Here is a 26,089-nt window from a genome sequence, read left to right on the forward strand (position 1 = left end):
AGAATCCCAAATTTAATAGTTCCTTTTTGTCACTGCTTCTACCTCACCACCATGTGCTATTACACCTTGCTCCAGTTAGTCAGTTTGTCCCCAAATGGCACTGCTTTGAGCCATAGAAGTAATGTTCTTTGCCTGAGCCTTGTGAAAGTCACAACCACCACCATTGCTATTAGCAAAAGACATGGCTAAGATATCGAGCATACGTGGGCAGGCAAAAAACCATGTGTGGGAGACACCACCACACAAACCAATCAGTGAGGCTGTGTTGTGGTTTTAAGGGACCCTGAAAAGATGTTTAACACAACAGTCATCCCCACCATGGTCCGAAAGGCCACTGGTTCTCCTTGTCTTTTTTGCACACCAATACTTTGACTGAAGGCCCCCTTCTGCCCCCAGAGCTGGGAACACCACGAACTATGGGATTCACTGATGTAAGAGACTGTGATAATTAGAGGTACTTATCTCAGCCATACTTTTCTATGCGCCATTCAAGTCCCTCACACATAGTGTTGCAAAGTATATTTTCAAGACACAGGGATGAACTCATACTCATTCTGAATATATACACCTATAAGGGAACTTTGAACCATTGTGGTAGTTCATTGAGGCACATCAATCCCAGTAACTCACATTCACACATAGCTATTTCATAAGGGAAATTTTATTCAGCTCTTAATAACTACAACATGTGATAACAGTTTATGCTAGTGTAAGCACAGGTTGCGTCTCCCTTATGAAAAATGTTTGGGATCAAAAGTGTTCTGGATTTCATTTTTTTTTTTTTTTTTTTTTTTTTTTTTGGTTTGTTTGGGGGGGTTGTGGAAATACCTGTATTTGCATATATGTACATAATGAGATATCTTGGAGATGGGTTCCAAGTCTAAACACAAACTTTGTTTCATGCACATCTTATACATATAATCTGAAGGTAATTTTATACACAACATTTTTAATAATTTTATGCATGAAACAAAGTTTGTGTACATTGAAACATCAGAAAGCAAAAGTGTCATTATCTTAGCCACTCATGAAAAAGGTTCTGGATTTTGAAATATTTTGATATTCCAGATAAGGGAGACATCAATCTGTATCTTGTAAAGCATTGATTTACTTCCTTGAGTACAATAATGCAGCCATATAATTTCTAGGCACATCTTCCCATAGCCACTGCTAGTTGTGTAGGTGTGCCTGCATGTTTAGTGGATGCTGTTGCACACCCAGGAATGGAAGTATTACTGTTGTTCTCCAGACTACCTGTGTAGGTATGCTGGCAACAATTTATGCTCCAGCACCCAAATAGGAGCTTGGACAATAATTCAGGTATTGGCAACTACAGAGGTCAATTTTCACCTACATGTTCCAGACCAGGCAGCACTCCTTCCCAAAGCAAATGAATGATAAGTGGCTGACATCAACAAAGGCTGGGGGAGGGAAGCTGAGATATCATCTGAGGCTGAGGTCACACTATGAAAAATAAATAGAGAAAATCAGTGTCTCTATTCTATATTGAATATGGAAAATATTAATTCAAAGAAGAATAGGCTGAGTGGACCTTGCAGCCCCTGAGATCGAACTCACAACCTTGTGGCTTGCAGTACATGCATTTAACAATGCACCACCAGGGCTCCCTGCTGTGCCACCAGAGCTCCTCAGAACACTTGGAAACTTGAAACCTAGATTCACTGGGATTCACCTGCTTAAAAAGAACCTATCATCATTGATGCACAAGCACTCCCCCCCCCCGCAATATTTAGCTCTTAAGTCAAATTGCTAAATTGTTTCTGAAACTAAGGATACTTTAAGGTATGGAGATCAAATGTGTCCAAAGACCGAGATGTGTAAGAAGGGTTATGTCTAACTAGTAATCAGGTTATCACATTGATGTTTTTGCACTACTCTAGTTTGTGGATGGAACAGCAGCCAAAAAACCCAATATCCTTCCCTTCAGTTTTCAAGGAATGTGCAAAGGCTTTCCAGATGTTTAGACAGAAAGAGTGCAGAAATGCTTTCAAGCCATTTAGATGAAGCACTTTTGAGGATAAGCTTTGCAGCCTTCTGAAGGAAGTTCTTTCCCTCCTTCTATATGCACATCTCCCAGCAGACAAGCTACTTGAACTAAGCATTAGGAAAAGTTATTTCCCTTCATGCATTAAAAAATTGCTTGCTTTTCATAGCCGAGTGGTTTCTGCACAGCTTCCTTAGGCTGCTGATCACTTCTGAAAACTGCCAGTTGAAAATACTGTATACTATTTCCACATTTTCTGCCTATGCCCTTCCCCACCCCATCTCCCAAAATGTGGGTCAAATAACACTCTTAGTCTTCATAGGCTGAGAATCTAGTTCAATTCCCAGAGGAGAAAGAGAGTTTCTAGCATAAAAAGTCATTACCCACCACCACCAGTTACTCTACACTCCAGAGCCTTCAAGAAGATACTGTGGAATAGAATCCGATTTTCCACTAGTTCAGCAGGTTACTGACACTAAGATATTACTTTAAGGGAGATAAGACATAACAGGAGAGGGACAAGCAGAGATGAAGGGCCTTTATGGTGGATAAAATAAATTGTCTAGCTCAGGAAAGACAGAAACAATTGAGTCAACTTGGGTCATTTCAGGTCAACTGAAAGTTTGCTGTTGATTTACTGGTTCTTGAAGTAAAAACCTATGGTTTGCAAATGTTGACTTGGCCCACAATTGAGGGTTGTGCATCAGCCATAGCCTGCCTAGCCAAGGATGAGGTATGATGGCAATAAATTCTGTAGGACCACTCATTCCCCTGTTCTAACATAATGAAATTCCATGGATTAGAATGTGTTCAAACCAAAATTTCTTCAGCCATCAAAGCTGGAGTCCTCATAAACTGTTATGAAGCCAGTTTGGCCAGGTGGTCTGCCTTGGCATAGTGTCCACCTGAACTGTAGACATAATGCAGTTTGACACTGCTTTAACTGCCATGGCTCCATCCTACAGTACTCTGGGATTAGTAGTTTTGTGAGGCACCAGCACTCTCTGGCAGAGAAGGCTAAAGATCATGTGAAACCAGAGGCCCCAGGATTACATAGGATGGAGCTACAGGATGTCAGGTGGTATCAAAGTGCATCATTTCTACAGTGTAGGTGCACTCATTGTCATCAGAACAGTTGCTGGCTGCAGTTCTGTTTGATCCAGCATGCAGGATTATGCTACAACTGACCATTCATTGACCGCTGGACCTGCCATGGAGATACTACATCACCCCTCCCCCATCACCATTCTGTGCCTGATAAGAGTGGTGAGGCATCAAATAAATTATGGTTATGTTCCCAGAGCCAGACACAAAATGATTAGATGCTCTTCTGAGGTCCATTGGTGTCCTCTGGAAGTCTCAGCAAATGAAGCAATCATTTCACTTCTAGTTTTGGGAACATAACCAGAAGCTTCTCCAGCCCCACCCTACTCATCATTTTAAAAAAAGGGGGGGGTCGGTTTATTTATTGAGAGTATGTGTTATCCCAATATACAGTATTCTAGTTATGTAAGCTGCCTTGATTGCTGCAGCAGAAAGGCGGGGTATAAGAATAAAGTTTGTTTATTTGTTTATTTATTACTCTCACCAGGCATAGAATGGCTGCCTGTGCTGCAGCAACTGTATGAAAGGTCCATGGAGGCTTTGGCCAGTGCAGAAAGAGAAAGGGAATACCAACCTCTGCATCAGCCAACAAGATATATACTGTATGCAGGTGTAAGACTGACTTATCCCTGTGTATGCCACTAACAAGATGATAGCTGCTATCCACCTGTTGATGCCCAGTTCAGCTACTGACTTGAAAGACCCTAACATGGAACAGCTTCTCCAAATCAAAAATACTTGCAACTTATGCCTTTAATGTATGCAAAAATGGTAACACAAAGTGGCTACCATTCACACAGATATAATTCAGAAAGCTTGACATATTTAAGGTGATAAAAGTGTTCATAGGTTTACATAAATAGCATGAGATGAATTAACCACATGTGTTGCAATGTCCTATCAGAATTAATGCGTACAAGCCTGTGTACAGTTGCTGTTCCAGTATACAATCAAAGCCAATAGAGTTTAAGCAGCTTCATCATCATATATTATTGTACTCAGAAAGTTTAGATTAATTCTAGAAGATCATACAGGAGCACAATGCCACAGACAACAAAAATGATGCTGATGATGATTGACTTGAAGAACACTTCTTAGTGGTAAAGATTTTTTTTTTTAATGAGCAGAGTTTGGGCAATAAGCCAGTTGCTGATGTTTTCAATTATGTTTTCAGTTATGTCAAAATGAGCTCTTAATTTAATTCTGTTTTTATACTTGATCTTCTTTTAATTGTCCTGTTTGTATCAGTATTTCTGTACGTCTGTTTGCATCCCACTTTTGTGATAAAAGTGGGTGTAAATCCCATAAATAAGTAAATGAACGAATTATGTTCTTGTTGCCTGTTACCTTAGGTAAACTATCAGTCATATGACTCTTCTGTGGCAATTTTGTTTTTCAGTCGGTAAATGTCATTCATTCAACCGCATTCTCCCTTTCATATTATTCAAAGATGCAATGCTCAGACAATGGTAGTTCTCACTCTTACAGCTAGCTGTTAGTTCATCAATAATTATTTTGGGCCAGACTAATGGGGAGGGTCTGTTCCCAGCTCATGCTTACAGATTGTTCTTTTCTCTTACAATTTAAATACCCCTTTTTTTTCTCCTCTTAATGAACCTATATGCCTTCCTGGATAAACAGACAGACAGACAGAAGGACAAAGATATCCTTCTGTTAAGAGAGCTGTTTCGTGAGCTTTTCTTAAGCATAACACCTATCTAGATTGCTCTCTCTCCCCAAAGGATGTGCTGTTTTCTTATATAGATATATATATAAAATGATGAACAGATCAATAATTTCACAAGCACTTCATATCAATGCAATTTTTCCTTGAGGTGAAAAAGAGAAGCCCTCTCATTATTTATCTTGAGAAAGTGATGGGGTCCCTTTGAGAAGGTCATTGTCTCTTCAGCAAAATAATCGTGGGATTTCTCTTCATGCAGGAGAGAGAAAAATGATTCATTATTTCAAAAATTATTTTACTCTTACTCTAGAAAATAGATGAAGGCTTCTAACAATGTATAACAAAAAGAAAGGCTTTCTTATTATTTAAGGTTATCCTTTAAAGGAGGAAAGGTTCAAACATTACATTTTAGCTGAGCTGTAATATAACAGAGGTCATGCAGTTACAGCATTCACCTTTGTAGTCTCCAGGAGGTGATTTGACAACTACTTTCACTATGGAGCTTTACTTATCCACCATATACTTCCTTTCATTTGGATAAATGAGATCAGCACAGTGTACTTTGCCTATTGAAAAAACTGTTGCTGGAAATTGGCTCCAAATCTCTTTCCTGAAGAAAAATGGGAAGAGGGAGATGTCCTGAACAAAACATCCAAGAAATTATGATGGGAGCCTCATAAAACCAAAACAACTGCTAACTTCTTTAGGCCTAGGAATTCTTTAACATCACCAGCTCTCTCGTTAGGCTGGGTGAGGTGGCTGTCTCAGGCAGATTTTTGATTTCACGAAAGAGCAGCAAACTGTCATTTTTAAGCTTTTAGTGTAATTGGCATCAGTATTCATTTTTACAATCATGGCACTTTTACCATGATCACAAATGCCCCCTAAAACCTACCTTAGCAGCAAGTAGCCACACCAAGTGTTCTTCTGGTGACCAGGGTGCAATAGGATGATGTTTCAAGCTCACTGCCCACCAGCAATCTGACCATCACATTGCTGGTCCTGGTTCTGATTGTCACAGCAAGGATCACTGGCAGGAGAGGCTGGAAATGTCATTGCACTGCACCCCAATCATTAGCAGAACAGACCTCTGTCATTCGGTATGTGCTGGCTAGAGGTCAGATCAGGACATGATATGTACAATGTGCATCAAAAAGAATGGTTCAAAACCAAATAAAAACAGTTTTACTTCTTCACCATTTTTTTAATCACCCGATACTTATGTATTTGTAACTATGTTTGTAATGTAGGACCTTAACTATTGTGTTTATAATACCAGGTGGATGTTCTTGGGAAATTTCCTGGCTGGGGAAATATGCCTTTTGATTTTTGGATGAGGGCATGATTTTCTGTTTTGTCTCAGGTAGAAGAATGTTACATAAATCAATCTAAATTTATGTTACATAAATCAATCTATATCAGCTGGCTTGCACCTTAGATTTGTCTAGGTGCAGTCATGTTATATCTGACGTCCCACTACTTATTGTTACATGATTCTTATCCCTATATACTGTTTCCAGTGGGAATTGAAGGTGTGGGTTTGAATTTTTCACCACTTGAATTCAATAAGTGCATCGCTCAGTTTTTTAGAATATGTGTACCTTAATTTTCAAATGCACCACATCACTCAGGGTTACTCAAAATTAAAAAAATAATGATATGATTGATACAATGAATAAAACTCCAAAAAAATAGAGTGTGCCATCCAACATCAAACCAGTGGACTTTACTCATGCAACAGACTCTAGAGCAGATGGTAGGGGGACAGGGAGGGGCAGGACAATATATTTTTCCAATTGTATTTTTTTTTTCTGCTTGTACCTAAATAGCATTGGAACTCACTCAGAAACAGATTTGGCAGATTCTTTTTAAAAAAAACCGTAAAAGTTGAGATTTACCATATCTGACAAGACAAGTACTTGCCAAGACAGGAAAGTTTTGACCAGTTCGCCTCTTTTAGAAATTTATTTATGGGACTTTGGTGAATTTAAATGACAATATCTAAAAGACTGCATTCCCCTTAATGGGACTGCACAGGTTTGGGGTTCCTTGGGGAGGCTTTTTTCTTGGTCTCACCATCCTCAAGGGCACATCTTGTGCAGAGGCAAGAGAGAGTCTCCTTGGTGGCTTCCCCACACCATGAATTTTTTTCCCCTCCTTGTCATCTTTCCAGTAGCTGGCAAATATGTTTTTATTGAAGTAGGCTTTTGAAATTGACTGACTGACTGATTGAAAAGGAACAGTATTTTTAATAGATGCATGCTGTACTTTCCTTAATTGGCCTCATTTAATTAGCTTTTAATTTGCTTCATTTTTCTGCTTAGGTGTATGGGCTCTATTCTACACTTCAAATGGACATGTACAGGTTGAATGGGGCTCCTTCCCCTAAATACCCCTTCCTCCAAATCCATGTTTGCTATTCCCAGTTTCATTGTTTAGGAACTTTTTCAGCAGGGGGGAAAACTGATTGAAAGCATCTCATTTCTAGGTTTGAGAAGTAACTCAGTTCAGTTATTTTGGTAAAATAATTCAAAATTAGCACCCAAATACTTTTAATTAGTTTTATTGTGGCATGTTGATATTTGTTTCAGTTGTTTTATGCTCAAAGGCTCAGATAAGAGAAAGGACAGGGGCAGAAATGGAAGAGCAACACCTAACTTCTTTCCAGCTGAATTGTGGGAAAAGTCTCTCTCTTTTATGCAATAAGAGTTTTCATATGAACTCCTGGAAGTGAAGCGTTGAATAGTAGCTAATCCTATGCCCACTTACCTGGGAATCAGGTAAGTGGTAAGAATGTTCCACTAAAATGTATGGGATTTACTTCTGAATAGACATGTATAGGATTGTGCTATAAAAGTGGCAATCACAGGATGCATTATGAACTGCTTGTGCTTCTTATGTAATTTTGACATCAAATTGCACCTAAAAAACCTGCTGGGTTGAATATATCTTTAGTTTTCAGCAGTTGGGAAACTGCTGATTCCAGCTTGAAACCTAAATGAAGCTCCTTTTTATAACACAATTTTTTTGCCTCATACCAACTATCAAGCTCACCCATAAAGATTGACTGTAATTTATCCCCATCTATGTGACTATGGAGTGAGTGGGATAAGGAAAGACTAAAAGAGAGAGGGAGGTAGAGACTGATCTGATTTGTATTGTTATTTGACTCATTTCTGGTGTTTTCAAGGAGCTTGCTAACAATATAAAATCTGCATTTTCCAAAAATGAAAAGTGGGGAATGTTTCTAATTTGCACCACAAAGTTTATTCGATGTCCCATTAGTTGGCATGTACCATAAATAAAAAGTTGCTTCAGTGATTTCTAAAACATCTAGGACTAATAAAATATTAAATTAGCATGATAAACAGTATAGATTATGAGATCAATATGACCTTGGATAAGCTAAGGCAGAATAACTTGCAGATTTGAACATGTAAAATGCTTGAAAATTACTCCAGTTCTTAGTGACATTTTTATTTTATTTTTTAATCAAAAGCAAGCCTACTTGGTACTTCTGATCAGTGATTAGGTGTGAAATGAAAGACCTTGAGTTATACAATTAAGTATTGATTTTGTTGATCTATATTTAATTCTCCTAGCAATTTGGCGGTGTGTATTCCTTCTGTACAGTAGCATTTTGCAGATATATTTTGCTAAGAGCAATGCTTGTTTCACTTCTCTTTGTTAATCTAAAACCCAATTGCTTTGCACATATGAGACAAAGGAAGGTTTTATTCTTTCTGGACAATTGTGTACTTGATCATCTTAAACTGCTGCTTAACTAAACTGAACATAAAAAATATATGAGTTACCAGTCCTATGAGTTCTTCACTCCATATCTGAAATTGGTATGTACCTATGTCTATGTACACAGTTCAAATTGGAAAGGATTAAAAATACTGTTTCTTCTTCTCCTGTGCATGAGTTATTTCTCACTCTCTCAGATATCTTTAGCTGCAGTTTTGCTGCTTTTCTCAATTCAGACCTTGGTGATTTATGGTTTTAAATTATTTATAGTTACAATTGCAAATTACCCAAAAGTTGTGATGCCGAAGGCTTTCATGGCCAGCATCCATATTTTTTGTGGGTTTTTCAGGCTATGTGACCATGTTCTAGAAGAGTTTCTTCCTGACGTTTCACTGGCATCTGTTGCTGTCATTTTCAGAGAATGCTGACCTGGAAAGGAGTTGGGTATATATATTGTGTGACCTGGTAACAGTATATATATACCCAACTCCTTTCCAGGCAAGCATTCTGTAAAGATGCCATGCTGGCGAAACGTCAGGAAGAAACTCTTCTAGAACATGGCCATATAGTCCGAAAAACCCATAAATATCCACCCAAAAGCTATTAACTGCCATCACAATTCTGCTTTTAAAGTAACTCTCTATGGTCACCTAATTTTAAAAAAGTAGCTAAGGTGGGGTACAGATCCCCAGAAAGAGGCACCTCTCTGGTGCCTCTCTGCTCTGCAGGAGCGCCGCAGCAACCAAATTGTGCGGCACAACTGTGGAGCAAAATAGGAGTGCCTGGAAGTGGCTCCTTTTTGTGGCGCCGCTGCAATGCCACAAAGCGCCAGAACCAGCACGGTGATGTCGCAGCTGCGCTGCCCTGTCTGGAACCAGCACAGCTGCTTTGTCACCATTACGCGCCCGTCTGGTGGGCACAACTACACGTGAGGGTTGACGGGCATGTGGGCGCTCTGCCCACCAGGCAACTCTCGCACATGACAATGGCGCTGCAAAGGCCCGTCAATTCTGGACTGAAAATAATTACCTTTAGCTCATTTGAACTGCTTTAAGCCATTGATCCATGGTAGAAAACACATAGATAGAGTGGCCACAACACATCCTATAACTAAAAGCTAATTTAAAGGGTAACTAAAACTGAACAGCAGAATTGGAATTCATCCATAAACTACAGTCCCTCAGCAATGGATTGAAAAGGGACAATGGCTTTCTGACTCACTACACACATTTCAACACTATCTGACCCCATCCTCAGGGGGGAGTCATACACGCATCTATTCTCTTCACATACAGGCTAGTTTCCAAAGCCAAACTGGTCTTGCCTCTTCATTTCCATATACATTGGCCAGTTCACAATGTCTTTGCTCACTAAGGACCGACCAGACCATCACTGAAACTGAATTCAGATATAGCCATGTTAGTATGTAGAATCAGAACGCAGAGAGATCTTGTAGCACCTTTGGCCAACTGAAAGAAAAAAATTGGCAGCATGAGTTTTTGTAATCTTCAGTCTACTTCCTCGGATGCATTGAAACTGGACTTGCTTCTTCATTTCCATACACAAAGGATTTTGAATTTGAATTGATATTCCCACATACCCATGGCATATACAGTACAGTGCTACCTCGGGTTACGAAATTAATTCGTTCCGCGGCGCCGTTCGTAACCCGATAAATTTCGCAACCCGAAAAGGCGCTGGAAAGCCGCTAGCCGCCCGCTAGCCGCGCTTTCAGATTTGAATTTCGCGCCGAAAAAAATTTCGTAACCCGAAAAAATCTTCGTAACCCGGAACAGTTTTTTCCTATCTAACTTTTTCGTACCCCGGAAATTTCGTAACGCGAGCAATTCGTATCCCGGGGTACCACTGTATATGTCTGTCCCTGGTTTCCACTCCATTATATGCATCTGAGAAAGTAGACTGAAGTCTATGAAAATTCATGCTGCCAACTTCTTTATTTCAGTTAGTCTCAAAGGTGCTACAAGATCTCTCTACATAAGGGTAACTAAAGTAAGCCTGGTGTAGTGGTTTAAGTGTTGAACTATGACCCTGGAGAACAGGGTCAAATCCCTGCTCAGCCATGGAAACCCACTTGGGCAAGTCATATCCTTTCAGTCTCAGATAATAATAATGGCAAACGTGCCAAGAAAACCCCACAATAGGTTCACCTTAGGGCTCTCATAAGTTGGAAATAACTTGAAGGCAAACAACAACAAAAAGTAAGCATTACTATACACTACAAAAAGAATGAAATTATTCCTTGTTTTGTTACAATCATACTTTAAAATCATGAATTCATAAGTCATTCTGAAATACAACTAAGAATGTAGAGAATTAGCGACTTATGACTTGATGTTCATGAGTATGCGCAAACAATGCGATCATTTGACAATGGCTATGCTGTCTGGGTAATTCTGGAAGTTATAGTCTAAGAACTAAATCCCATTGTTAGCAAATTAAGGGGGGCACCAAATCCAAGAGAACTTGAAACATCAAAACTTATAAAAGTTCCATTGATTCGGTGGGTCTGCCCTGGTTGGTGTCAACAAGAGATTTAGCTGCCTCCTCTCAAAATTAACTTTTTTCAACCTTTGCCATTTTCAACTTTTCCACTCCCAGATAGCTAACTATTCTTTGACATTTCTTATACAGTACTGTCGTATGGCAGTCTACCTATCTGTCACCTTGAAACCCAAAGCTGAGCCCACTCAGACATCAGGAATGGATCTTACCATTTTTACTTGTATTTTTAAATATTTCTTAAACAGTTCCTAGTATCATAGAATAGGGCCAAAATTCACTTGAGGTCTGTGTGAATTGAGCCATTTTGCAACATCTATATTCAGCAAGGGTCTGCTGTTACTTTGTTACATAGGGGAGACAGCAAAGTGCACATCCGGACGTATGCACAATGAGGCTGAGGTGCATCAGAAAACTTGCTGGTGTTCAGTAATGTATCTTCACAATTCACTAACAGGGTTCTTAGTGCTTCTGCTACATAGCTAGTATGCATAAAGTTTCGCAATGTGGACTGCAATAGAGAATTCTGGCCTAGATTTTTCTTAAAGGAAATGAATACATATACATTTCTGCAGAATAATTAGTATAGCAGACTGACAGGTAAGGGATATTCTATACTGCAGTTTATTTGCTTGAATGTACAACATGTAGCATATCATGCTATTTTGCTTGCTTGAATAAACGTAATTATTAATTTGGCAATACGGTTTTAATTAAACCCTTAAGGATGAGAGTGTGTGTGTGTGTGTTCATATATGCACACTGTAATTTTGAATTATCAATAAACCCCATCCAGAATCTGATAACAAGAAAATAGGTTGTAGATATTGGTTTATTTGTTTTTTGTTTTTTGTTTGCTTTCTTTTAGTGATTCCTCCCCCCATCCTTTTTCTACTTTTCCCTTTCCAGATGCTGTGAACACCTGGCAAATAAACTCAGTATCAGGAGTTAGTCAGGGTCCATCAAGCAAGCTTGTGATAATAATGATTTTCAGTCACTTGTGTAGGCCAGATTTGATCTGAACCATTGACCTCTGGGTTAAAGGCTCTATATACTGTTACCAAATCCCTGAGCCATCCAATTCCCCTAGATACAATATTTATCTGATATCCTGCAGAATGGCCCTTATCAGCAAGAAAAGGTACTGATTCACACTAAAAGTGCATTAGTAAAATAATGATTTAAACATGAGCAAAAGACAACAACAAAGTTTTGAGCCAGACTCTGCTTTTTAGAGGCCAAAAGTAAAGTGGTCATGGATTTAGAGGAAATACAGTGGTGGCTTGGATCTGAAACAGATCTCCGGTTTAAACCAAAAGTTTGTAATTTTACTTATTGTTGTTTTTTACACTGTCTTCAAATTATTTTAAGCACAGCTGACAACATTTCTATATTTTGTGTTCAGGATAATCCCAAAGCTATCAGTAGCTTTGGCTTTAACAAAATTGAAATCCCTCCACAAATAGCGATATTGTAAGAAATCATCATAGTTCTTAACAAAGTAAAATTACAAAAAGAAAAGAGGATGATTATTTTAGGTAAATTACCTAACCTTTGTTTTAATTATATGCTTCCTTTATTTTGCGGAGGGTGGGGACATTTCACTGGCATTTCACAAGAATAGGTTTCTATGCAGGATTTTTAATATGCAGGAAAGAGAAATTTACAAAAGTCCCAATACACAAAAGACAAAGGTAACGCATGTTCAAAGCAAAGGCTGAGAACAATGAATATGATGGGTTCTTAGCTGGATAAGCTCCAAGAACTGGGTAGCCCCTGCTTTATTCTCTTAACAAGAAATGAGAAAAGTTTGTTCCCATAAATTTAAGAAGGAAGATGATATGTAATTGAGTTTATTTTTGAACATAATTAATCACACCCTTTTGTAATGATTTGCCCATGTGTAATAAGGATTATATTGCGTAACGTCTTTATTCCAAAGACAGCAGGATGCAGATGTTAATCTGTTCTGCAAATAGGTTGTCTTGAAGATTAAACTTAGAGGTGTGCTGGGAAAAGGTTCTTCATATATTACTTGGCTAACAAATACATCACGAGTTGTCTCTCATATCCTTAACTACAAAAGCTGCTGCCACATTATGATTAGATGATTGGAAGTTACTCCTCAAGGACAAAGAAGTTTAGAAATGGGAAACTATACGGTGTCTGATATAAAAATAGGAAAAACAAAAGACACACTTTTCTATCTCTGGACTGATTTTGTTAGTACCATTTAATTCAGTATGAAAAAAATACAGTGTTGAATATCAGTTATAGGCATATTTCATGCATTATATGGAAGCAACTGCTGCCAATCAGAGAGAGAGAAAGAGAGAGACTGAATTATATATATATATGTATGCCTAGCACCTTCACATTTGACAATTACTGTATATGTTTTCCCCAGAAAAAAATGGCCCCAGTCCCTAATTATGGATGTTGAGAATCAGAACATCGATGTCTTCACCACACTGGCAAACACAAAAATGGAAACAATATATTTTCTGGCCTAACTATGGCGCTTTACAGACCGCCCAGAAGGGGCAGTCTCGCGCTGCTGCCGGTTGCTCTGCAAGGGAGCCGCAGCAGCCAAACCGCGCGGCTCCCTCATGGAGCAAAAAGAAGCCCCAAAATGGTGCTTCTTTCCGCGGTGCGGATATGACGCTGTGAGGCGCCAATGGCGCACTCGCAGCATCATACGCACGTGCGACGTGCGGACGCAGAGTGTCCGCTACGTAAAGATGGCGCCCCCCGTGTGGAACGGGCGCCACCATTTTGTGCGCGCTCCGCGCATATTAGGATTAGGAGCATCAGGAAGTGACACCCCTTTCTAACCCTAGTACACGCAGCCTGTGTGGAACAGGCCTATCTCTACTCTTTTGTCCAAATCTGTGATATATAAAGAAACTGTTTTCCTTCTAGCTGCTTACTCCAGTGCATATTATGTTGGGGACTACTATCTTTTAAAACTAGGAACAGCTCAGTAATGAAGTGGTAAATTTGACATGCTGTTCCTCAGTCCCCTCTCACTGTTTCAGACACATCCTCAAGGAGAGTCTAAACATGCAGGCAGCTGTATCTGTGTGTACATACCACGAATGGGCAAAGTGGGATACATACAACTCCCAAGGTTTTGAGGGCCATGCAGACCCTCTAGGTCCACCCTTTTGCCTGGGCTTCCCTAGAAGCATCCTTTTTCTGGCCCGCCAAAAAAGAAAAATTGGGTGACTTGTCTCTCATGGAAACTTCCAAGATCATTCACTTACTTTTTAAATAGGATGAGTGCCCTATTTTTAAAAAATATTTTCCAAAAGAGAGAAATGAACTTTGGGCTATTTCTGGGGGAGGGGGTGTCCCTCCACCTTGTGCCATTTTTAGAAGTCTGTGCAGCCCTCCAAAAGTCATAGGAGAAAAGAGGGCCTCAGCCCTGCCAGCTTTACTTGCTCCTGATGCCCTTTCATGCAACACAATATAGCACTGCATTCCACTTTAACCACCATGACAGCTTCCTATGGAATCCTGGGACTGGCATTTTGGGGAGGACTATGTATTTAGATTCTTAGTGTATATGCTTCCATTTTAATGAGAATTTGCTGTATTGTAAGTTTATTTTTAACTATTTTTAATAAGGACATATTGTATTTTAATAAGGAGTTGTGGTATATACACTCTGCAGTGAGAGTGCCAAGCCTCATGAGGCTTATGCAAGAAGGCCCTTATTAGAAATGGCTGCTACTGTCTCTCTTTGGGCTCCCATACATTGTTGCTGAATGTTGCTTGGTTTGAAAAAGAAGGTGAGAAAGGAGGGAGGGCTGCCATTCTTTCTCTAGTTTGGGCAAGGGGAGGTAATGGGATGGGAGTACTGCTTTCACACCCCACCATGCCAAGGAATACTTCATGTCTCTCCCTTTTGTTAATGTTTTCTCACTGGATCCTTTTTCCAGCACTGATCCATGTATAAGTCCACCCAGGGAATTTTTTTTGCCAAAAATGTTTTGACTTATACACAAATATATACAGTAAGTCTCCCAGTGCTACTCCAAAACCTATGCAAGCCAGGCAATCCTCTCACTCCCAAGAAGTATTTCTGAGGCAGTGAAGAATGGAGTGCTGAGCAATGACACCTCCAGCTATCAACAAGGGGAAATATGACAAGCAGCCTACCTTGCTATCAAGAGAGGGCTAGACATGTCATCCACTCAGCACCTTGCTCTTCAGTGCCTCCGAAATGCATATGTTCAAGAGGCTGCCTGGTTTCAAAGGTAAGTTTGGGGGAACATTTGTGGTCATTGCAATGGTGCAGTGTGGATTCTAATAATTACAGTGTTGCAAGCCTGCATTGTGACATCTTAAATACTGAGCAGGATGCCAGTCTTGGTTTTGTATCTTGATTTAACATCATATAATTTGATTGAATATCTTTTTGGATTGCTGGACACAACACATATAGGCTGCATCTGCACTGCAGAAATAATGCAGTTTGACACCACTGTAACTGCTGTGCTGTGGAATTCTGTACTTTGTTGTGTCACCAGAGCTCTCTGAGAGAGAAAGCTAAATGTCTCAGAAAGCTGCAGTTCCTGGGATTCCATAGCATTGAGCCATGGCAGTCAAAGGCTGCATCCACACAGCAGAAATATGCTGTTTGACACGACTTTAATTGCCATGGCTCAAGGCTATGGAATTCTGGGAATTGTAGTTTTGTGAGATATTTAGCCTTCTCTGGTGCCACAACAAATTGAAATACAGTCGGCCCTTCTTATACACGGGTTTTTTATACACAGATTTAAGCATCCATGGTTTGAAAATGTTCAAAAAAGTATAAATTTACCTTGATCTTCCATTTTTTATAAGGGACACCATTTTGCTATGTCATTATATTTAATGGGACTTGAGTATACACGGATTTTGTTATACACGGTGGATCTTGGAACCAAACCCCAGCGTATAACAAGGGTCGACTGTACCAAGAATTCCATAACACTGAGCCATTGTAGTTAAAGTGGTATCAAATTGGATTATTCCTGCAGTGTGGATGTAGCCAAAGTGGTGTCAAACTGAATTATTTCTGCAGTGCAAATTTAGCCATAGAAGGGCTTTCCAATTTATTTTCATCCATGTTCATACTGTTTCTTCATCCAGAGTCAGCCTGTTAGTTCCCTGGCCAGGGTTAGAGGGGAATTACCTGATCTTCCTTTGCACCTTTATCCCTAAATTCTCTTAGGAAGAATCTGGTTTTGTGTCTACACAGTTTCCACCACTTTGTTAAAAGTTTCCATGCCTTTCTCCTTATAATATAGTTTTTATTATCTTAGGACAGTCTTATGGCACATTGTTGATACCCAGTTTAAGTGCACTGATTTCTATGGAACTGATCTTACATTAAAATGAGGCAATTTGGGAAGAAAGAGGACATTCTTTCTCAGTTTGTTAATGACATTAACAGAGATGTACTAGTCTAGGTTCTACCTAAGGGTGGTGGGATAGTATGTAAACAAATCTGTACAGCACTTATTCAAATTATTATTGTGTTCTTTCTGTAAAAATCTTTTTTAGTTGTGCCTTGTATATTCTGAACAAAACTGTATAGCACAGAGTATGTGAAAAAATACAGATTCATTTAATGGTTTGACATTTTACAGCCAAAGACCATGGGTAAGATTCAAACCACAACCTTAGATGTACAGCTAAGGCCCTTACAACAGTGTCAGGAACAGTGTTACTGGCAATGCAACAAGAATCTTCAGGGCAACCTTTGGAAGTGGTGCTTCTCCATCTAAAACTGGCTCTATTTGCCAGTTGTCACCTCTTGAGAGATCTCCTGAGAGATCTGTATAGATTAGTACTGCAGGGATATCTTCTGCAAGCCATTTCTAGATTCAAATTCCAATAAAATCAACAATTCATGTGTGGCAGCTGAATTTGATTTGTAGAACTGGGCTGCCAATAGCTCAGTGGTCTGTGACTCAGATTTAGAAATTAAACTGTCAATATACATATATATATATATTTAAAAATGTGAGTACCAGGAATGGCTTATTGTGCTGCTTCTCTTTACTATAGCTGTCAACCCACACCTTTCCCAAGTATTCTTGATAGCAAGATCTTCCCAAAGTGTGGTACGGTTATGTGTGAGGGAGCAATCAGAAGCAGAATTAACAATGCTTCAATAGCACAGAAGTAGTTTCCATTCATGCTAAGAGTTTTTAGATCCTTATCTATATAAACAATTATCTGAGTCGCTGGTTGAGAGCAATGAGCACACTTAAGCTAAGTGTACTATCGGGATAAAACTGCATTCTTTTCACAGTGTTAGTGGAGCTAGGCAGGGACATGTTGTTTTTCTCCCTGCCACCATGCACATGCCAAACAAAACTGTAGCAATCCTCTCATCTTGCCTGTGCAGCCTAGGGACTATAGGTTGTTGTGGATCGCCCCACCCATGGGGAGTCTGCTATAGGGGTCTATGGGCTTTCCTTGACCGGCAACCAGAAGCTCCACCATCATAGCTGCTGGAGCTCTTGGGTTCCTTGGGGGTGAGAGAAGAGAGTCAATTTGCCATGTACCAAAAGGGGATTAGCAGCAGAACTGCAGAGTTGAATTTGTTATCATGGAATCAGAAGAAAATGTTGGTGGAGTCAGAGATAAAGTCGGTAGAAATGTATCAACGCTGACTCTGACTTCAAAATAAAACTTATGACAAGTTGGTTGACCATCCTATGCACTGAGGTTGTGCATCATGTATTGTGACATGGCACCCAGTCATTAACATGTGTTGTACAATGTTCCTGTTCTGCTTGAGGGTTTCATAGTGCTGTGTGGTGTATGTACACATACAGGTCTTTATGCCACACTAAGAGGTATTGATAGCCAGCATAATGTACTGATTCTAGCATTGGACTCTAGCATTGGAGATAAGAGTTTGATTCCCTGCTCTGCCATGGAAACCCACTGGGTTACCTTGGGTGAGTCACACACTCTCAGCCCTAGAAAGTCCCATGATAGGTTCTCCTTAGGGTCACCGTAAGTCAGAAACAACTTGAAGGCACACAACAACAAAGGGGAAATTGGATTGACATCATCATTATGAAATTTCTTCCTGCTATGGAAGACAGTGTTCTGTGTAGTCATGTTGGCCACATGACCCACAGAGTAAGTAATATTTGACAACGCTGGCTCTTCAGCTTAGTAATGGAGATGAGCACTGCCCCCTACAGTCAGACATGACTTGACAACCTTGTCAAAGGGGAAACCTTTACCTTTTTACTATTGATTATGGTTTAATTTGTTAGACCACTAGAATACTGTGAAGTTCAACATACTGGACATTATCCAAAGTGCAAAAGCTGTTGTTGTTTTTCCTATAAAGGGAAATGATTGTCTAAACATATATAGAGGTGCTTCATCGTATGCAGGCATACAGTGTATAATGAATGAAAGCAGAAGCATTAAAAATCATTTTAAGTCATACGTGAGCACATGCCTTTTATTGGATCTGTTGTTCCTTGCAGCCCTATTGATTTTAAGAGACATTTGCTCCCATGATGTATTTAGTGCTGGGTTGCTTTGATCAATACATGTTGGACTTAGATTTCAGATGGCTTACCTCACCCTCAGAATGGAATAGGCAGGCATAGATGCTATAGTCTGATTATGGAAAAATAGATGGTGTAAATTATATTCATGTAACCCAGCAGCAAATATAGGTCCATCACATTGACTCCTTTTATTTCTAGAATACGAAGTATGGATTATTATCATTTTGCCTTTTAATTTTTAAGTAACCATGTCCCACCAGACATGAAATATAAGAATAGCAAATATTTGTAGCTTTTTAAAAAAATTATGCATGAGAAGTATGTTGAGTTTATGTTTAACTGATCCATCAAAACAGAAGCTACGTCTTCAGGAGTAATTTTCAAAGTGTTCCTTTGTTGCAGTGTCTTCTCTTCTCTGATATGCTCTGTATTATCCTATCTATATGCTTGTTGGATGATCCTAAATCAGCCGTTTCACTTGCTTTCCAAACAGAAAGTAACAGTGTTTGTTCTTGGGCTGCCAATAGTCTATTGATCCATTCATTTCTCCTGGCACAAATACTGAAAATGAGGAATGAGTATGCCTTTACTGTATGAATAGTACACCTCATTTAACAATAGATGCTGGAAACCTTGTGCATCTGTAAAGCCCCAAATATGTTCAGAGTTACATATTTCTTTGATTATATTATCTGAATCAAGAGATGAAAGATTTTTTTAAAGCTGATTGAGAAAACCAGGTTTCACTTTTTTTTTATTGAACTCCTTCCTAAAACAGGTGATAAAAAGTCTTCAAGCAGAGATAAATTTGATACTGTACAATTCAGCTGTGCATTTTTAATATATGTCCATTGTTTCATTTTGTGTAGTTTCATCAAACTGCAAGTAGACTTAGCTGCTATCTGATTGATTCTGGTCTGAGGGGATTGGACAGTTCAGTGTAATTTCCTCCCTTGTCGCTTTCGTTTCTATTGTAGAGAATTTTAGTTCAATGGGCTTACACATGCAAAATGCAAGATTATTTACTAACAAATTTCTAACAAGTTTCATTAATGTCTGCATTATATAGAATCTCCTTTAAACACACATGCAGAAAGATTTAAAAAAAAAAACTTGCATTGAGTGGTTCTACTGTATTTTCTGACCCCATGGGGAATTGTCAGTAGGTTCCACCAGATAAAAATGCCCCATGTCCACAAAGAATGTTTGTGGGTATCAGACTGGTTTAGGAGAAGTGTAGCTGTCCAAAGGTTGTTGGTTTAGGAGAAATGCAGCTGTCTAAATGTTATACAGCTCCTAGCATTTCTCACCACTGGACATGCTGACTAAGATTGATGGGAGTTGTTCTCCAGCAACAACTGGGCTCAAACTTTGCTCACTCCTAGTCTAGAATAAATTGTGTTTCATAATACCCAAACATCCAGAACCAGAAAGCAATTATCCATATCTGGCAGAATATTTTGTTTTGGGTGCCTACTTCCTTTACTGCAAAAAGAAGAAAAATGTAACTAACATGTGCCTTCGACATATTACCACTGTTATTCCTGGCTGAAAATAAATCTTGGCATGACCCCTCCCCATTAGTAAATTGACATAAAGATAGATAGCCATTTTTATAAAGCTAGGAAGATTAATAGTATCATGGTTATCATTATGGGGTAATTTCCTACACAACAAAACAAAATAGTTCCTGCTGAGGTAAATGCTCCTCTGTGAAGAGCTACCTGTCCTAGCCATGCTTGGGATGGCACCATGGGGGTGGCACACGTGGAATGGCACTATGGTCACAGCAAATTTTCCCATATGTGGTTCTCTGCCTGATAGATTTCTTACCTTCTACAAAAATAATGCATGTAGATTTGAAAGCAATGATGGCTTATTCTGCCACATGGTGCCAACAGATGTTAGGTCTTTGGTTAGCAGATCTTCTGTTAATTCAACATTGATGAATAAAAGTGCCCCACCACATTTCAGCAACCCCCATGCAGAATAGCAACATCATGCAATGTTTGGCAATGACTTGGTGCCATTGCACAACGTGTAACTATAATGTACAGTGCATAAACACAATGCACAACTTTGCTATATGTGGAACTCCACTTCCGCCATTGTCAGCAGAGCATATATGTTGTGCTATGGCGAATAATTTGCCCTGTATGCATAGTGTCACCTACATGTGTATGCCATTAACAGAATGCCAGCTCCATAGGTGTAGATCTAGTTCTGTATGAAATTTTGCAATCAAACATTACTTTGTAGCATTAAAACACACAGGCTGGGAATAGGTTCTAGGACCCTGCTGCCATGGATACCAAAATCTGTGGATGTCCAAGTCCCATTAAATACAGTGGATAATAAAATGGTGCCCCTTGTATAAAATTGCAAGATCAAGGTTTGCTTTTTGGAATTTATATTTTTAAAAAATATTTTCAAACTTGAATCCATGGATATGAAGGGCCAACTATAAACACAAAAATTGGAATCAAGGCACTTAATACTTCATTGGATTGAGTGTGTGCAACTCTGCTATCTGAAGCAAACTTTCCTGTTATTTTCTTCCCATAGAAGCAGCAGCCCTTCCTCCCTAACTTTCAAAAATACTTCAGAAGTTTAGAGAAACTGTGTGAATGGGTCTAGCTATGGTGCAAGGGGAAAGGGAATCACACAGAATCCTCTTCATTAAGCAGGACCAACAGCCCAGGCCAGCCTAGTTGTATGTACTGCAGTCTTGATCCCATCCATTGAAATCAATACGACCTGATCTTTTGCTGGCATTTTACATTACTTAAACATTGCTGTTTTAACTATATCTTATCTTCTGCTGAATTGTATGCAGTACAACCTCTGTGAGTGCCACAAGCTCTCAAGATAGAGTGCGTTGAAGTCCAAATGAAATAAATAATGGAGTCTGATGAATATCCAGTTGTCCTCAGAAATCATTCCTTAAGAAGAATGGAAAATGTAAATTATGTGGTGCTGGAGATACTTCACACATACCAATTCCAATATCAGCTGCTTAAAATGTAAATGACACTTAACTGTTTTGCAGATTGAGTCCTATTTGCCTGAGCAGAATCATTAAAGCTATGATTTATCCCAAAATGGACTTTATTATGGCATTTAATTTGGGGGGAGGGACTTAAGCCCCAAAGTATTTAACTAGTGATTCCTTTTTGACAGTTACCAGTGATCATGCCATAATTGACTATTTACAGTTTAGATAACTTTTGTTTTCATATTGTTTTTTCAAGAACTGTCATTTCTAATTTCTTGCCCCCTCCTTCCCTAATGTGTTTCAGAAATTGAAGCAACCTGAGGAGAAAGAGAAAGATTCTGGGAAGAGGTTATCTAAAATTTCCCTGGAGTCTCTCAACACGTTTAACAGCAGCAGAAGCATTTTCTTGGCAAAAGAGAAGAACAGTCTGCATGTTGTTGAAGGGCAAAAAGAAGAAATTGAGAAGAATGCAGAAGTTTCTCTAACCAGTTCTGATAGGCCTGGTACAGACCACTTGGAATCCTTGAGTGACTCATTATATGATAGCTTCTCATCTTGTGCAAGCCAAGGCTCAAATGATGCATGAAGAGACACTCACCAGTGCAATGGACACTAAATGGAGCACTTAAGGAAGAAGAGAAATTGTTGTTGTTGTTTTAAAGGAAGAGCCATTCAAAATTTTCCAAGCAAGTTGCTAAGACTCATTGTATGATATATCTAGGTATATTCATATCGAGCAATAAAGAGGGAGTAAGCTGCATTGTAACAGCAAGACTGAAACTTAAATAGTTACCATAACTCGGGTTACTTAAAAAGAATAGTCTTAATTTTGCACTTTTATGAATATTTGTACAGAAGTTGTAAAAAATGTTCTTTGGGGATGAGGGGAAAGAAAATTATATTTGTAGTAAAACGTGACAGCAATAAATACTAATTAGTGCCATGCTCTTGAAATGGCAGTTTACTAACTGTAAACATTGATGTTAATATTAACAAAGTTAGTGACCTTTTTGTTGTAAAATAAAGATTTATAAACTTTTTAGTCTTAAAACTGTATGTAGAATTACTACTTTAATGCAAATTTGAACTTGCCAAATTGTCTATAATGAATTTCATTGGATCACATTGTACAACATACATTTTTAAAAAAGCTATCTCAGTGCAATTTTGAAACTGAGATTCTCAGTGAGCTCATATTTTTGTCAGATGTTGTTTGGGCAAAACCTCAAAGACATATTCTTCTTCCCATTTATCTGTAGCTTTCCATCATAATTACCTGTTCTGTTGATTCGACTCTGTTCTGATTTTTACCATAACTCTATTAATCTGGAAATCATGGACTAAAATGCAATTTATATTTGCAATTTACACTTTAAATTTTTTAACAAGAAAATGATTGGTGCTAGCAAACAGATTTGTAGAGGGCTTTTCCCCCCCTACAAGGCTGTTTATATGTAAGGGGAAAGTCTATTTCAAAGGTGGGACGTATTTTTTCTAGATGTGAGGTATTTATAACAAACTTTTGTACAGCAGTCTGTAAGCAAGCTATATTTGGGATACTTCTAGCAGCTTTATTAGGTTTGTAGTGTATGTCTGTTCATTCTCCCCTACTCACACATCTCCCCAGTATGACGTTATACTACCCGTGTTACACTGTCAATACTTTTGTGCAATTTTACATTTCATGTTGTTTAAAATATACATTCAGGGTGGGGTTTCATGGTCTGACTTTGATGGAACTTCTTTTGGCATTTATTTCTGAATAAAAGTCATATCACATCTGGATATCAAAACAATGAAATATATCCCTGTCCTCTTATACATATTAAGCATGCATTTTGTTAAGAGATTCCAAAAAACTACCTGAAAATGGATTGTTAAGAACCATTTTTCCAGTTTTGTGTAAAATATAAGTGTCAAGAAATGTAGCAACATTTCCTCAGAAAGAGAATTAGCTGTAAGGAAGGTGTGGTTAACTATTTACCAGCCGTTTCCTTTCTCACACTATGAAGCCTTACGTTCATTCCTCCATTAATAAATGTGCAGACAGGATACAAAATCAGTCAAATGAATTTGCTACATGGCAACTAAAAACTAATTTAAGGTTAATTCAGGCCTCTCTAGTGCCTGCTCCCTCTCTCTTTTGAGACAAGACGGTGAATAATGAAAAGCAAAGAGTGGTCTGTGAAAGATGAGGCTGGAAAAAGCCATCAGGGGCCAGAATATGAGTTGTAATAGACATACAACACACATTATCTTGTGCAAGATGAAGCACTCCAGCCACAAAATGGAAGGCTGAAAATTACGGTTGGCAGGGAGAAAAAGCAGAGGTAGAGGCCTGGGCCGATGATAAAGTAAAAATGGTCTTTATTTATTCATTTTATGTTTATGGCATGTGCTTTTTTTTCCAGGTTTCTTGTGTAAGGGCCATTGGATGGAATGAAGAGCCCCAACCTTAATGATGGAGTCTCAATTCACTTACACTGCATTGTTTCTTTGGAGGGAAACCTGTAGGAATAAAAGAAAGAGGGGTTCACCATTTCCTTCCTGTGAAGGAGGAGGGCCAACCCTCACCTGGGAGCAAGATGACCAGAAGTCCATTTCCAGGAGAACTTCAGCATGAACTTTGAGCATGACTAAGAAACATGAATTTCTATTTACATGAGTATTTTTAGCTTTTCTTTGGTCATGTCCCCTATTTTTCTTGAAGGTCCAACATTTTGCAGTGCCTTGTCCTCCTTTGCGGATAGGACATTTGGTCACCCTGTCCAATGGCAATCCGAACGCAATCATGGGGTTTCATGTTATTACGTGATAGACTACCACATGCAATTTCCGGCAATTTTAGGGCAATGGGAAGTCAGTTCTAATGCAATTCGAATTCACAAAAATTTGCTGAACTAGCGAATTCACGTGAATGCATTCTGGCCCCTCTTTCTTTTCATTAGAAATTAAGAGAAATTCCTCCCATGTGATAAACTCCATTGCAACTATTTTCTTCTGCATTGTGACCACAAAAATGTGGAGACTGCTTTCTCATGCCTGTTTGCCACCTGGTTGTTGTTGTTGTGCACCTTCAAGTTTTCAATTTATGGGAACCCTAAGGTGAACCCATTATAGTTTTTTTTTTCTTGGCAGGATTTGTTCAGAGGAGGTTTGCCATTCCCTTCCCCTGAGGTTGAGAGATTGTGACTTGCCCAAGGTCACCCAGTGGGTTTCATGGCTGAACCGTGGTCTTCAGCATCCTAGTCCAACACTCAAACCACTACCCCACACTGGCTCTAAAATACAGTTGTCCTATATGTACCATATTAGTTAATGAGTGCATATGCCCCTTCCAATCTCCTGTTGATTTATGAGGACCTCAGGAATTTCATATCGTTTTCTTAAGCAAGGAATACTCAAGAGGTTCTTTTGCCTGGTCCTACCTCTGAAACAGAGCCTACAGACCCTGGTGTTCTTTGGCAGTCTCCCACCCAAGTACTAGCCAGGCCTGACCCTGCTTAGCTTCCAAGATGAGTCAGCGTATTTAGGTGACTAGTTAATACAGCTCTGGACACTCAAAGCACAGCTGGCTCCTGGGTCAGCTGGTTTGCCCCTTTGGCTTTCAGGGGCTAATGAATGAAGCCACAAGGAAGCCACTGCTGGGAGTTACTGGTCAGGAGAAGAGGGGCTGCACTTCCCAAAGGGGAGTTTGGGTGGCCACTAAAGGACATTAGGGAATGACTCCTGGGCAGAAAGTTGAAATGTAGGACAGGACCTGGAAAAGGAGGAGAGTGGCTGGGCACCCTCCTGGCCACCCAAAACCCCTTGACTTCACATAAAGCCAATCCACTTCTTTTCCTGAGACGCAAGGGGCTCCCATGCAACAGGCAGCAAGAGGAGAAGCAGTCTGCCAAAGCATCTTGCACCCAGTGTGCAATCGAAGGCTTTCATGGCTGGCATCCATATTTTTTGTGGGTTTTTTTTCTCCGACTTCACATTTTGAATTCAGTTTGCAGCAGTTGAAGAGGCTGAGGGGAAAGGGAGAAGTGGGGAAAGGAATAAACTCTTCTAGAACATGGCTTCATAGCCTGAAAAAGCCACAAGAACTTAGTATTTTGCAACACCTTTGAGACAGAATTCAAAGATATAGCCGTGTTAGTCTGTAGAGTCAGTATGAAGAGAGATCTTGTCGCACCTTTGAGGCTGAAAGAAAGAAGTTGGCAGCAGAAGCTTTCGTAGATTTCAGTCTACTTCCTCAAATGTAAAGCGTAGGAAAGCTGCTGCTGCCAACTTCTTCCTTCCAGATCTCGCTACATACAAGTGCAGCAGCCTTCTGGATGTTACTGGACTGCAAAATAAATAAATAAGTAAACTCCTATGTGCCCTAGGGAGCATATCTAAGGGCGAGGGCTGCTCGGAGTTGGCATGCAGCATCTTCAAGGGCTTATTCTTGCTCCTTATTCTAGTCCTTATTCTTGCCCCTGGCTCAGTGGCAAGTAGGGGCTGGT

At 39.4% G+C, this 26,089-nt stretch overlaps 1 protein-coding gene across 5 annotated transcripts in view; it reads left to right on the forward strand.

Moving 5' to 3' along the window:
• NCKAP5 (NCK associated protein 5) overlaps nt 1-23,338 on the forward strand; it is a 783,557-nt gene extending 760,219 nt beyond the window's left edge. For 4 of the 5 annotated variants that reach the window (XM_089520139.1, XM_089520143.1, XM_089520141.1 and 1 more), the window contains one exon: nt 21,901-23,338. In XM_089520139.1, the coding sequence (XP_089376265.1) occupies nt 21,901-22,182 (282 nt within the window). In that variant the 3' untranslated portion in view covers nt 22,183-23,338. The remainder of the gene's footprint in view (nt 1-21,900) is intronic. The other variant, XM_089520144.1, reaches the window with a different exon arrangement.
• The last annotated feature ends 2,751 nt before the right edge of the window (nt 23,339-26,089 follow it).

The sequence above is a fragment of the Sceloporus occidentalis genome, unplaced genomic scaffold (assembly GCF_023333645.1).
Source record: "Sceloporus occidentalis isolate IW3139 unplaced genomic scaffold, rSceOcc1.0.p SCAF_4, whole genome shotgun sequence".
NCBI lineage: Eukaryota > Metazoa > Chordata > Lepidosauria > Squamata > Phrynosomatidae > Sceloporus > Sceloporus occidentalis.